General features: G+C 46.2%; 1 protein-coding gene across 1 annotated transcript; it reads left to right on the top strand.

Annotated features, from left to right (window-relative positions):
* Positions 1 to 9,116: 9,116 nt before the first annotated feature.
* On the top strand, positions 9,117 to 11,261 carry LOC128323147 (tigger transposable element-derived protein 1-like). Its single transcript, XM_053245870.1, has 2 exons — positions 9,117 to 10,346; positions 11,229 to 11,261. The coding sequence occupies exons 1-2, from the start codon at positions 9,117 to 9,119 to the stop codon at positions 11,259 to 11,261; spliced, it is 1,263 nt and encodes a 420-aa protein (XP_053101845.1).
* Positions 11,262 to 12,940: the final 1,679 nt, after the last annotated feature.

The following is a 12,940-nucleotide window of genomic DNA, read 5'->3' as shown; positions in this document are numbered from 1 at the left end:
ATGTTTCTTGCAATATCTCCTTCTATGCTTTGGTAGAAATGTCTCTGATTCGACCGGAATTGGAGATTCTGCCTGTGTTGTGTAGTTCTGGCTTCCTATCTGCTAATCTTCTTTGACACTGCTGTTATTTGCTGCTTTATTATTTCCAGGACTTCTCTAATTTTCCTTGAATCTAGGTGGTGTTTTTGGATCAGATACTGTTTGGTGTTTTCATTCTTCAGCTTCTTGTCTTTCATATCTTTCAATTTACTAGGATCTGATCTAAGCCTGGAGATTTTATTTTCTAATCTAATCTTCCATTTAGGTGATGTACTGCTTTCTTTTTTGACAGGTCCACTGATCTTATATCCAAGCTCTTGTGTTGTTATTGTTGCTGCACTGTACATTAGTTGGTTTCTTTCTTGCAAATTATTGGTTGTTATTTCTGCAAGTGCAGCATTGACATCTTTTAATGCCTGAGCAAGTGTTTTTTGGCAACTGTTTTTAGTGCTGGAAGTGGAACCAGGGGCGTAACGATAGTGGGGGCAGGCAGGGCACGTGCCCTGGGCACCACCCCAGCGGGTCTCGTGGGGGGGGCACCAAATAGTGGCCTCCCTTCTGCCACCGCCAAATTGCCGCCGCACGCCCGCCGCACTCAGCGGGCGACCTGCCACTGCCGAATCACCGCCACCGCTGGCGATCTGCCGCCTGGGGGGCGCCGCCGCACCCTCACAGGTATGTGGGGGCTGGGGGGACCAGGGGGAGCCATTTCAGGGCCAGAGCTTGCCCTGGGCACCATTTCCCCCCGATACGCCACTGAGTCGAACCCTGGTGGTTGTTTGGTTCATGTACTCAGTTATTTTTTGCTTTAGTTCTTGTTGCTTTTCAGTTAAATGGCATTGGGGTTTTTGAGGTGAAGGCAAAGAGGAGGTTGCCTGGTTTTGATTTTGGAACAGTTCAGCAACAGTGGCATCCTCTGTTTCCAACACCTCCTCCTCCACCTGCGCCTGAGCAACGTCTTCAGTTTGTGGTAATGCTTCTTCCATATCTTGAGCCTGTGTTGCTCTTTGCAGTTTTTCCAGCTCAACTCCTGTGAATACTTTGTTTCTTATTATGAATCTTCTCTGGTCTGCTAGCCTTTGTTCTGTTATTTCTGTATCTGGATGCTTCTCTTTCCAAATTTGGTACATTCATTTTAAATAACCTCTTCTAGTTGGACTAGACTTGTAATAGCAGATCATTATTTCCTTGTTGGTGTTTTTCGTATTTTTATTTTGGTTAAGCGATGTTTCTTCCAGTAACCTTGCAGTCTCCAGCCCTGGTTGCTCAACTGAACATCCTGAGTCCTGTTGCCCACTTGCCACCAGATGTCTAGGGACTGCAGCACCTGGCGCTGTCCTTGTTGACCTGGGCGATGACCGATCCGGTATAGATTTATTAAAGTTACATCTCACCATATTGTTGATGGGAGAGGCACTCTTTGTCTGGCTCCTCTGGTGAGACCTGTCCAGTATGGTTGGACCTCTGGCATAGCTCTCACTTTCCTCAGAGCACACAAGCCCCACAACCATGCCAAGGTAGTGCCTCACTGGGGGTTGTTGTAGTAGTAATTTATTATTATTATTATTATTATTATTATTATTATTATTATCCATTCATATACTTTTCTAACTGGGCCAAGAGACACCTTGCATGTGGTGTCCTTCATATTTCGCAGGGAAAAGTAACTGTCCCAATTCATCCACGAAACAGCATTCTTCCAGTGATTTTTGAAACAGAAAGATAGACGCCAGCAACAGCCACTGAAAGAGTGCTGTGCTGGGGATGAATTGGGACAGTTGCTCTTCCTCTGCTAAATAGGGAAGCCACCACATGCAAGGTGCCGCTTTGCCCAGTAAACAAGGATGATAAACAGACATTAATAATTAAATAATAGTTTTGCTTCTGCTAAAGAACATGCATGTATGCTCAGAAATAAAACAGAAATGTTGAGATTGTGAGTTGTTTGGGGACAGGGAACCAGCTTCCTTTTTCTGTGTAAACTGCTTTTGAGATTTTATTTTGTTGAAAATTGGTATATAAATATTTCTGAATAAAATAATATATATCCATGCATAGGTAAGTATCTGATAGCTTTCACACTGAAAAGTCGTAGATGTTCATAAGTATTGTGGAATTGTATCTGTTCTCGAGTTAAGGTCATTTGATTATGGCCAAAGTGATTAAACCACTTTCACTATCTTCTTGCAGTGTGCTACCAGGATAGAGAATACATTATTGCTCAGTTGCCTAGATAGCTATCTTCATTACCTTCCAAGTGGTGCAGGAGGCCACAAAACAATGTGGGAAGGAAATTGTGTGACTTTCTGTATCCGGTGCTGTGCTATAAGCTGCTGCCTTGCTTGTTCTATTGCTGTGAACAGCCACAGAATAGCTAAGTCTCCTGCTGAGTCTGCTGCTGCAGCAGAGTGAATATGCCCTGATACTTTCAGATTGAATTCTATGGAATTCTTTGCTATGGGATGTGGTGATGGCCACCAGCTTGGATGGCTTTAAAAGGGGCTTAGACAGATTAATAGTGGACAGGTCTATCAGTGGCTACTAGTCTGGTGGCTGTGGGTCATTTCCAGCCTCAGAGGCACGGTGCCTCTCAATACCAGTTGCAGGGGAACAACAGCAGGAGAAATGGCATGCACATACCTCTTGCCTGTGAGCTCACCAGAGGCATCTAGTGGGCCACTGTGTGAAACAGGATGCTGGACTACATGGGCCTTGTGCCTGATCCAGCAGGGCTGTTCTTATTTTCTTATGGTGTTCTTCTGGCCTTTGTATTTGTCCTACCATAGAGACTGGGGGGAGGAGCATTCCGACCTCTAGCATATCTCTAATGCACTGTGATGCTTGTCTAGAGGCTGGTTGTCCTTCCCCCAGCCTGGGAATAATTGCGCTGCTGGTTAAAGCGTTGATCATGTGGGCATGTGAGTAGAAGTGCTTGTGGACAGCTGGCGGTCATGTGGGGGGGAAGATAGGTAGGATCCTGCCTCCCCCTTCCGCCCTCTTGGTCCCCATATTATGTTCCTGTGAGTATGATGCTTAAGGGCTATATCTAAATGTTTCATAGCATTTCAACAATACCTGCTGGAAATAAAGTCCTTATTTTCCTCAATTTATGCTGAAAACATGGTTTTCAAACTACTGATATATCCACTTAAGACACATGTGTTTTTCATATCTAATTTACTTCAACAATCATACTTAGCAGATGAAAAATGGGTCTCAGGACATAACACCGTCACATGAAAAGCAGCAGTGAATAATCGATGGGGCTGTTAATTTCCATGTGTCAAAATATTACGTTTGCAGCTCTCAGTGGAGATCAGCATTTGAAAGAGCAGATACTTCATTTTGTTAACAACTTGCAGTGCTGTACTCCGAATGCACACTTGTTGAATCAATCACTAAAGAGCAATGGCTTTCCTAAAAAAGGCCAAGCTCTCTGTGTGTGTGTGTGTGTGTGTGTGTGTGTGTCTGTGTCTGTGTGTCTGTGTGTGTGTATACACATGAGAAACTGTCATTTTCCTGTTATACAACAACTGCTTGCATGGCTTTACTTGGCATGCCATAGCCTGCCAGTCGCAGGGATTTGTTGGGTCTCTTTACAACTGGTTGATTTCAACACTCAGTCAGATCATCCCAGCTGTTTTTGCTGGCAAGCACCCCCACTAAGGTTTCTTAGGTCATGTCAACATTTCTGCATTCAGCCGCTATTCCTTACAGATCTCCCTTCTTCCCTCTATCTGCTTTTATAATTGGACTGGGAGTTGGCCTGGAGTTGGACGTGTTGGAGCTTGCCATTCAGGCTCCTATGGCTGGGCACTTTGAGAGAGGGACAGGCATGAAGGTCATTTTGCATGCAAGTGCTTAATTGAATAATTGGATGGTTGAGATGTAAGCTGGGTGCAGTAATGAGGTATTGTAATTGAAACACATATTGTATGTTCAAGAAGAATGTTAAAGAGAAGGCTATAGGGATGCTGACGCCAGCAGCCAAAGCTAGCTTATTTTGAAAACCACAGTCTATAGACACACAGTAAGGCTGTTCTCTTGAGCAGCCTAACCCAGGTGAGGCTAAGTTAGGCTGCTTGTGTGGAGCACTGGGATTGCTCCAGATCCCAGCACCCCTACCCAGCCTAACTCTGCTTTTTTGCCCCGGTTCTTAGCTGAGCTTAAGGGTAGAAGCACACTCTTAACCCAATGCCGGGATTGTGTAGCCCTTGTAGAAGTGGAGTTATGGAGCAAAATGTGTGGTCACTATTTTTCAAGTATTTGGATTCTTTCGTGTATAATAATTTTTCTCAATGAATCTCTATGAGGAGTCATTACACACCTTCATTTCTTCTATTCATTTTGACTGGCTTTACGACAGTGTCAACTGTCATGTGCCAACTACGCCCCCCTCCCAACCACAAGGCAGTAGGGTACTACTCAATTTATGTTCTAGGATTTTTTTCAAGTGTTTAGACTCTTTGGCGTCTAAGGATTCATTACACACCAAATAATCTAAACACCTCAAAAATTCCTAAAATATAAACTGAGTACCCAGTGGCTTGTGTGTTGGGGGGTAGTTGGCACATGGGATGCCACTAATTCCCCACCCTTACCTGCAAAGCAGTGGGGTCAAATTAACAGAAGAAATGAAGCAGTGTAATGACATCAAAGAATCTAAACATTTCAAACATTCCTAAAAAATAAACTGAGTGTTTATTCCTCAGTGAATAAACTGACAGCCTGACATACATAAACTGACCTCAGTGTGTGTGTGTGGGGGGGAGTGTAGTTGACACATGGCAGTTGACAGTTGGCACTGTCCAATGACAGTCAAAATGAACAGAAGAAACGAAGGTGTATAATGAATCCTCATAGGGATTCATTATGAGGAAACAATATTATACACCAAAGAATCCAAACACTTGAAAACTAGTGACCGTACCTTTTGCTCCATAACTCCACATCTACAAGGGCTAGGGTTTAGCTTTTAAAAAAATGAAAGCAAGCAAGTTGGGAATCGATGTTAGGATAGGGTAACTTCGAATCCCCATTATTTCCTATGGCAGAAATATACAAAACCAGTAAAAACTAAAGAAAAACCTCATGAAAAGTCGACCAAGTTCCCCACTGACTTGAAATTTGGTGGTAGGTGGCACCCCTGGGGACCTACCCACCACCCAAATTTGTTGCCCCAGGACCTCATTAAATGGTCCGAATCAATCCAAATCTGAATCAAATCAAATCAAAGATAAATTGAAACTGGGGTGATTGTGGGGGTAGATTTGGACACAAAACAAATCAGGGATGATGTGATTTGGACACAAATCAAATTAAAAAATCAATTTGTACACATATCTACTAATTTCTCTCACGTATTGTTCATTCTGACTATGGGAAATACCTATATCGGGCAGCAGCGATATAGGAAGATGCTGAAAGCCATCCTCTCATATTGCACAGGAGATGGCAATGGTAATCCCCTCCTGGAGATGACACCAACTCGACAGCACACTTTATTCATTCATTCATTCATTCATTCATTCATTTGATTTCTATACCGCCCTTCCAAAAATGGCTCAGGGCGGTTTACACAGAGAAATAACAAATAAATAAGATGGATCCCTGTCCCCAAAGGGCTCACAATCTAAAAAGAAACAAAAGCAACAGTCACTGGAGGTACTGTGCGGGGGGGTGGATAGGGCCAGTTACTCTCCCTCTGCTAAATAAAGAGAATCACCACTTTAAAAGGTGCCTCTTTGACAAGTTAGCAGGGGTCGTTAGCAGGGGTAGGGTAGCACTTTACCTTTATTGTCCATTCTATTTGTCCTGAATTCAAGTTTAATAAGAAAAATGTCTCAACATAATCTAGAATTGGAACATATTGTTTATGTATTTATTTATGATAACATGAATTTATATATAATACTAAACCACCAGGTACTATGTTGACAATCATTATATTAATACACTTATTAGTGTAACACAGACTGCTCATGGCTTAAATAAAACAGCATGCACTAGGAAATGTCCCTTAAGTCTTCAAAAAACTAAAAATTATCCACTATGGCAAAATACTCAGGTCTTGTACATTTTGTTTGGTTGTACTAAAATAGTGTTTTCAAACAGAGGCTGGACAACCATCTGTCAGGGATGTTGTAGCAGTTCCCTGTACTGAGCAGAGCATTGGGATGGAAGTCCTCTAAGGACCAGAAAACCTCCCAACTCTGAAATTCTATGATCCTTTGCAACATCAGAAGCCTCCAGGGAACCCATGCATCTGTGTGCAGTTGTCCCATGTTAAACCATCAGCATGGCAATTCAGAGTATCTGCTTGGGCAGTAAAGGATTACTAATGGCTGGGCTGATTGCACTCCCCATTCCCAGGCTGGCCACTGGGCTGATTATAGGAAGAGCTATAAAAGCTTCCTGTTCAGGTTGTGACTTTGAGCAAGAATGGTCCTCTTGGCTCTAGCTTGTTCCTTGGCACTGATCCCTTTGACAGCTGCCTACAGTTCAGCTGAGACAAGATCTAATTATGTACAAGATCTAATATGTACAAGATCTAATCTTGTCCACTTGAAGCAATGCTGGAGAGTTCTGGAATAGGGAAGAAGATATAATGTGAGGAATATGTGAGATATAATGCTGACAGCTGGCAAATGTCCTTTTTAGGGAGAGAGATTGAAGATGGCTCTCAGCCAAGTTCCAATCGAGATTGGCAGTATCCCCTTTCTCCACCCCTGCTCCTAAATGCTCTCTACAATTTTTCACAGGTTTCAGCTTTCTGGCAGATGGATAATTTGAAAGATCACATTTTTCATGGCAAATATCAGTTTCACTCTACATGCACAAACTGACAGCACATCAGGATGTTCATGACACAGATATGAACTGGTATCTTTAAGTCTTCTGTTGTTTAACGCATATCCTCACTTGAGGTATAGCCACAGACTGTATGCATTTGAAATATGCCATTTTATAAATGCCAGAAATCTCACAAGACTTTACAAGAGATCATAATTTCATTTCATGTTTTCCCTCATGGTAATAGGCTTGCAGCCAGTGTGGCATAGTATTTAGAGTGTCAGACTATGGCTGCCTTCAGTCATAATGCAAAACTGGAGGTAAAAGTGACAGAGTTTTGAATTTGTGGTCAGCTGAATACATGAAACCACAGTTTTGTCAACCAACCATGGGTCCGTCTGTGCTCCCAAACCTGAATTTGAACCTTAGGTTTGTATTGCGTTTCATTGCTGAAACCAGAGGTTAGAAGGTGGCATCGTGGCATCTTAATTCTGCCATCGCTGTAACCTGGGTTTTATGCGCAAGCTACTTCCACTACAAGGGCAGCCCAGAGCAGCCCGGAAAAGGGGCATAGGTAGGGGAGAGGGGGCCTGTATTCATCCCTCTCTCTGACGGCCCCCCAGAGTGAGGGAGATAATGAAGAAAATAGGGATTGGTGGAGCTGGAGGGCCCTCAGGAGCTGGGGGCCCGTGTTCTTTGAACCCTTTCGCTCAATTATAGCTATACCCCTGCTAGAAATGCATTAGTTCTAGGGCAGCTGTGTTTCTCACTGGCTGCTTCTTGGAGCGGATGCCCCACCATTTCTCCTGCCATCTCCTTTCTCCTGCTTCTGCTTCTGCTTCAGCATGTCCCTCCATTTCCCACATTTAAAAGGAAAGAAACACATTGATGGGTGCCTGCTTTCCTCTGCATGTTCCTTGGCAAGAAAGGACTGTTAGAATGAGATGGTGACAGCAGGAGAGGTCCCCGGCAATGCATCACTGCGGGGCTGTGTGGGAAAACACATAGAGCCCTGGTAGCACCAATCATGGAGTGCATTCCACAGCACTCACATTTCTATCACCATCATACCTCCCACCCCATCTTCCCAGTACAGTGGTCCCTCGACTTACGAACTACTCGACATCCGAATTTTTCGACTTATGAACGAAAAAAGTGGCCGCACGCTTACGAATTTTTCGACATCCGAACGGAAAACCGTTGGCAGTTTTAGATGCGGTTTCCTCGACTTACGAATTTTAGATGTGGTTTCCTCGACTTACGAATTTTTCCGAATATTTTTCCCCGAAAACTGCTTCTCCCATGGCGCTTTGCGTATGGGAGGCTTTAAAACCCCTGTGCCATGCTTCCAGACCTCTGTGGGTTGTACGGGGCGTGGAGTGAGGAGGTGTGGAGCAGCGTTGGAGAGAGAGAGCGATTTGGAGCAAGTTGGAGTTGCTTGGAGAGTGTTGGAGTTTCTTTTTCCTGCAATTCTCTACTGCTGGAAAGGTACTGTAGGTTGATTTTCCTTCTCTTTACTGTGGGGGTTGCGGGGGGGGTCTTGTGTGTGTGTGTGTGGGGGGGTGTTCTTTCCATGCCATGTGTAAAAAAAATTTCTTTGCCTGTGGTCCTTGCACCTTGATGCTAAATTTTTCAGGCTGGCCATGAGGTTGTGTTTAGGTTTTCTGAGCAGGTTTAAGGCTCCTTTTTGCTTTCTGGCCTTTCTGCTGTTTTAAGAGTTCTTTTTGGTTTCTGCTCTTTGCAACTTGATGCTAAATTGCATGTCTGGTTAAACTGAACTTTTTTCCATGCCATGTTAAAGTGCACTTTCTGCTCTTTTGTCTTCAGGATCCTAATGATGTTTTTTTTTCCTTCCTAGTGTTTGTGGCGTCATGGCACCAAAGAAGCCAGCAGAGTCCGGGAAGCGCAAGAGGGAGCTGATTCTCTTGGAGGTCAAGCAGGACATCATCCGCAAGCATGAGCAAGGCATGCGAGTGGTGGACCTTTCAAGAGAGTACGGCAGGAGTGCTTCGACCATTGCGACCATCCTCAAGGACAAGGAGAGGATTATGGGTCGTGAGACAGCCAAGGGTGTCACAATCCTTACCAAGAACCGCCCTGCCATCATGGACGAGGTGGAGAAGTTGCTGCTGTGGATCCGCGAGAAGGAGCGTGCAGGGGACACTGTGACTTCGGCAGTCGTGTGTGCCAAGGCCAGGGCCTTGCATGCTGACCTGATCGCCCAGCAGCCAGGAACTTCGCACGAAGAGTTCTAGGCAAGCCACGGGTGGTTTGAGAGATTCAAGATGAGGTCCGGTATCCGCAGTGTCGTCCGGCACAGAGAGGCTGCAAGTTCGGATCTGGCTGCAGCGGAAGAATTCACCACGGAGTTCTTGGAGACCGTGACTGCTGAGGGCTACCTTCCGGACCAGGTCTTCAATTGTGATGAGACCGGCCTCTTTTGGGAAAGGATGCCAAGGAAGACCTTCATCACACAGGAGGAGACCAAGATGCCTGGCCACAAACCGATGAAGGACCGCCTCACCCTCCTCTTCTGTGCAAACGCCAGGGGTGATCTGAAGGTAAAGCCTCTGCTGGTTTACCATTCGGAGAACCCCCGTGCTTTCAAGAAGCACAAAGTCAACAAGGAGAGGCTGAGCGTCATGTGGCGGTCCAACGCCAAGGCCTGGGTCACACGGGTCCTGTTTGTGGACTGGGTGAACCAGGTGTTTGGTCCAACAGTGAGGAGGTACCTCCAGGAGAAGAACCTGCCCCTGAAGGCCATCCTCTTGATGGACAATGCACCTGCACATCCTCCTGGGCTGGAAGAAGACTTGGCGGAGGAATTCAAGTTCATCCGAGTCATCTTCCTGCCACCCAACACCACCCCCCTCATCCAGCCGATGGACCAGCAACTGATTGCCAACTTTAAGAAGTTGTACATGAGGGAGCTGTTCCGGCGTTGCCTGGACATGACGGATGGGTCAGGCATCATTCTGGCTGACTACTGGAAGCACCATTTCGATATCGTGAGCTGCCTGCAGCTCATCAAAATTGCGTGGGACAGTGTCAGCCAGAGGAACCTCAACAGTTGCTGGAAGAACTTGTGGGCAGCCTGCGTTGCTTCCACTGAATCCAGCACACAGGAGCAGGCCGTGGTAGAGGAAATCGTCTCCCTGGGGCAGACCATGGGCCTGGAGGTTTCAACACAGGACGTGGAAGAATTGGTCGAGGGACACAACCTTGAACTTTCCACTGAGGACCTGTTGAGCCTGCAGGAACAGGAGCAGCAAGGGGTGCAGCCAGACACACCTGAGGAGCAGGAGGAAGAGCCAAGGCAGTTGCCTTCGTTGTCTTATAAGAGGGCCTGCGAACTGTGGGGAGAGCTGCAGACCTTTGTGAACGATCTCAGTGAGGATCAGGCTGCAGCCCAGGAAGCTGTGGAGCACTTTGATAATGTGGTCATTGCCCCATGGCGAGCAATGCTCCGCAAGAGACAGAGGCAGCAGACCATGGACCGGTTTGTGGTGAAGCAGGCAAGGCAGGAGGAAATGTTGGCTGAGGCTGAGGCATGTTGAGTGTGCCTGCCTGCCTTTAAAGTGCCCTGAAGTGACCTGCATCAGGTCCCAAAAAAATGATAAAGTGCTGTTGTAAATGTTTAGTTGAAAAGTAATGTTGCTCTGCAGTTTGCATGCCTTTAAAGTGCACTTGATAAAGAGTTTTGCACAAAAAACTGGGTGTCTGGGTCTTTTTCCTAGGCTCCGGAACGAATTAATCCGTTTCCAATGCATTCCTATGGGAAACCGCTTTTCGACTTACGAACTTTTCGACCTACGAATGTGCATTCGGAACGGATTAAGTTCGTAAGTCGAGGGACCACTGTATTAGGTTTGTTAGAGTTCACAAACTTGCCACAGTGCCAATGAGCCACTGCCCGGAGGTGTGAATGTGTGATATGGCTATTTTCCAGGGGATTCGTGTGATGTGCCAAAGCATCCTCAGGCAGCAGAAATCGGTGGTGGCCAGGAACTAGATATTTGAGGGTTCACAGAAGGAGGCAGAGAAGAGATGTCTTCTGTGGGGTTCAAGAACTGCAAATCAATGCCGGTTCCTGGAAAGCAAGGCGCACTAATTCAGATGTGTTCAAGAAGGGAGTCCATCTATCGGGGAGAATTGAGAGGAGAGAATGAGCGGTAGGGGAACCAGGGGTAACTGTTTGGTGTTTGGTCAGCAATGACCTTCAAAAAACCATTGCTTTCCTTTCCCGTCCCACTGGCCAGAAAGTTAGGGTTAACACCTAAAAGTGGGGATATGTGGGGTGATGGGGGCGGGGATGGCTCCCAACCAGGAATTAGTCACAGAAAAAGGTACGTATGGCACACCCATGTGGCTCTTTCATTTAACAATGTAATTTGCAGGGCCAGACTTGTTCCCCACAAGCTCGTCCATGAATGTGAAAGCAGCACTACCCATATTGAATGTCCTTGCTGAGTGTTCACAGAAAATTAGGTCACACACTGTTCTACTGTTATGAATGGGGGCGCAATTCCTATTCATTGCATTGAAACAGGCTAAAGTATTTTTTAAAATTATATATTTTAAAAAAACATGAACCTCACCAGTTTGGGGTTCCCGGGAGGCAGGGGAGTTGTGGCCATACCCGCCTTGCCTCTTAAGCCACTTTGGTGCCCAGGCACTCCTCAGGGGGCAGACGGGGCATCCTCAAATCCCCATTATTCCTCATGGGGAAAATTGCAAAAAATGTAAAAAAATCTTCAAAAATTCATCAATACTCAGAGGAGTGTCTGATTGCTTTGGGGTTTGTGCCCCTAGGTGCTCTGCACAGGGAATAATGGGCCAGTTTGAGTCCCCATTATACCCTATGTAGAACCTTTAAAACCGGTTCGAGTTGGATTCAAATTCAAACCAAACTGAGGGAAGGTTTCGAGCAAAACTTAAACCAAACCTAACCTCCCTGGTTTGAATTGGGTTTGAATTCTAACCAAACAGGCCAAACCAGTTTTGTACACACCCCTATTATCTCCTGCCCAGCAGCTGATTGTGCAAGCAATGACTGTATTAAGGCTGACATAGGTACAGTGAATCTTTTACTTTTCAAATGGCCTGGAGGGCTGGTCTTCTGTGCTACACTTGCTGTGCATGCACAAGGTTGATGACCACACTCCTCCCACACAGTGGTGTACTTGCCAATACGTGACATACTCCCGCATCCCTCCCCCTTCTCCCACTCATGAAGAGGCCAGGTTAGTGACTCATGCCCTGCTCCTCAAACCCCCTGCTTTGGTAATCACCACCAGCCATGCAGTCTCAGTGATGGACCATCACTTTGCCATCCACTACTGGCACTGCCATCAACACCGGTACCAAGAGCAGCCAGGCTGGGAATGGAGGCAAGCAGGTCCACACCAAGTTGTGGATGGAGGAAGAGACTGGCCTGGACCTCAGAAAGTGTCCACTCACAACTGCAGAAATCACTTCAGGAACAAGGTCATATTCAATTGGATATCTAGGCAGATAGCACAGAGGGGATTCCAACAGTGCAAGGAGAAACTCTAGCACCTGAAGAAGAAGTGCAAGGCAGTGAAGTCCTGTTGACATGCCCTCTACTCCTTGTTGGATGTGGAGGAGGACCTGGCCCCACAAGTTATGCCTGTTGCATCTTTCACAATATCTGCGAGTCCAGAGGAGAGGTCCTACTGCTGGACCACCCAGATCTACAAGTGAGAGGAGCAGCAGCCAGATGCTAAAGCAAGTCAGGGATGCAGCACCTGCCCCCATCCTGACAGAGAGGATCTAAAGCAGCAGCAGGGGAGTGCAGGCAGTAAGAGCAGCATTCACAACATATTTTTGGGAGCATCTTCCATCACACCAACCACAAGGCAGACAGGTATAAGGTGATGGAGCAGCACACCAGTCTTAAAGTGTGAGACATTTGGGTGCAGCCATCCCTCTACCAAGGGAGTGAAAGGGAAATAAACACTGTTCAGGCATCATCAGCTGCCTGAAATGTGAGGGGGAGAGGAGCTTGCTGGGCTTCCCACGCCCCCTTTGTGTGTGACATCACACACAGAGGGACATGGCCAGGGATCCGAAGTCCAGCAAGCTCCTC

This window comes from Hemicordylus capensis, chromosome 4, assembly GCF_027244095.1.
Source record: "Hemicordylus capensis ecotype Gifberg chromosome 4, rHemCap1.1.pri, whole genome shotgun sequence".
Taxonomy (NCBI): Eukaryota; Metazoa; Chordata; class Lepidosauria; order Squamata; family Cordylidae; genus Hemicordylus; species Hemicordylus capensis.
Note: the sequence above shows the minus strand (reverse complement) of the source record. Positions and strands in the feature narration are given on the sequence as shown.

Coding starts and splice junctions, on each gene's coding strand:
- LOC128323147 (XM_053245870.1), top strand. CDS start 9,117: ATGAGGTCCGGTATCCGCAGTGTCGTCCGGCACAGAGAGGCTGCAAGT. Junction 10,347..11,228: donor ACCGGTTTGTGGTGAAGCAG/GCAAGGCAGGAG, acceptor TGTAATTTGCAG/GGCCAGACTTGTTCCCCACA.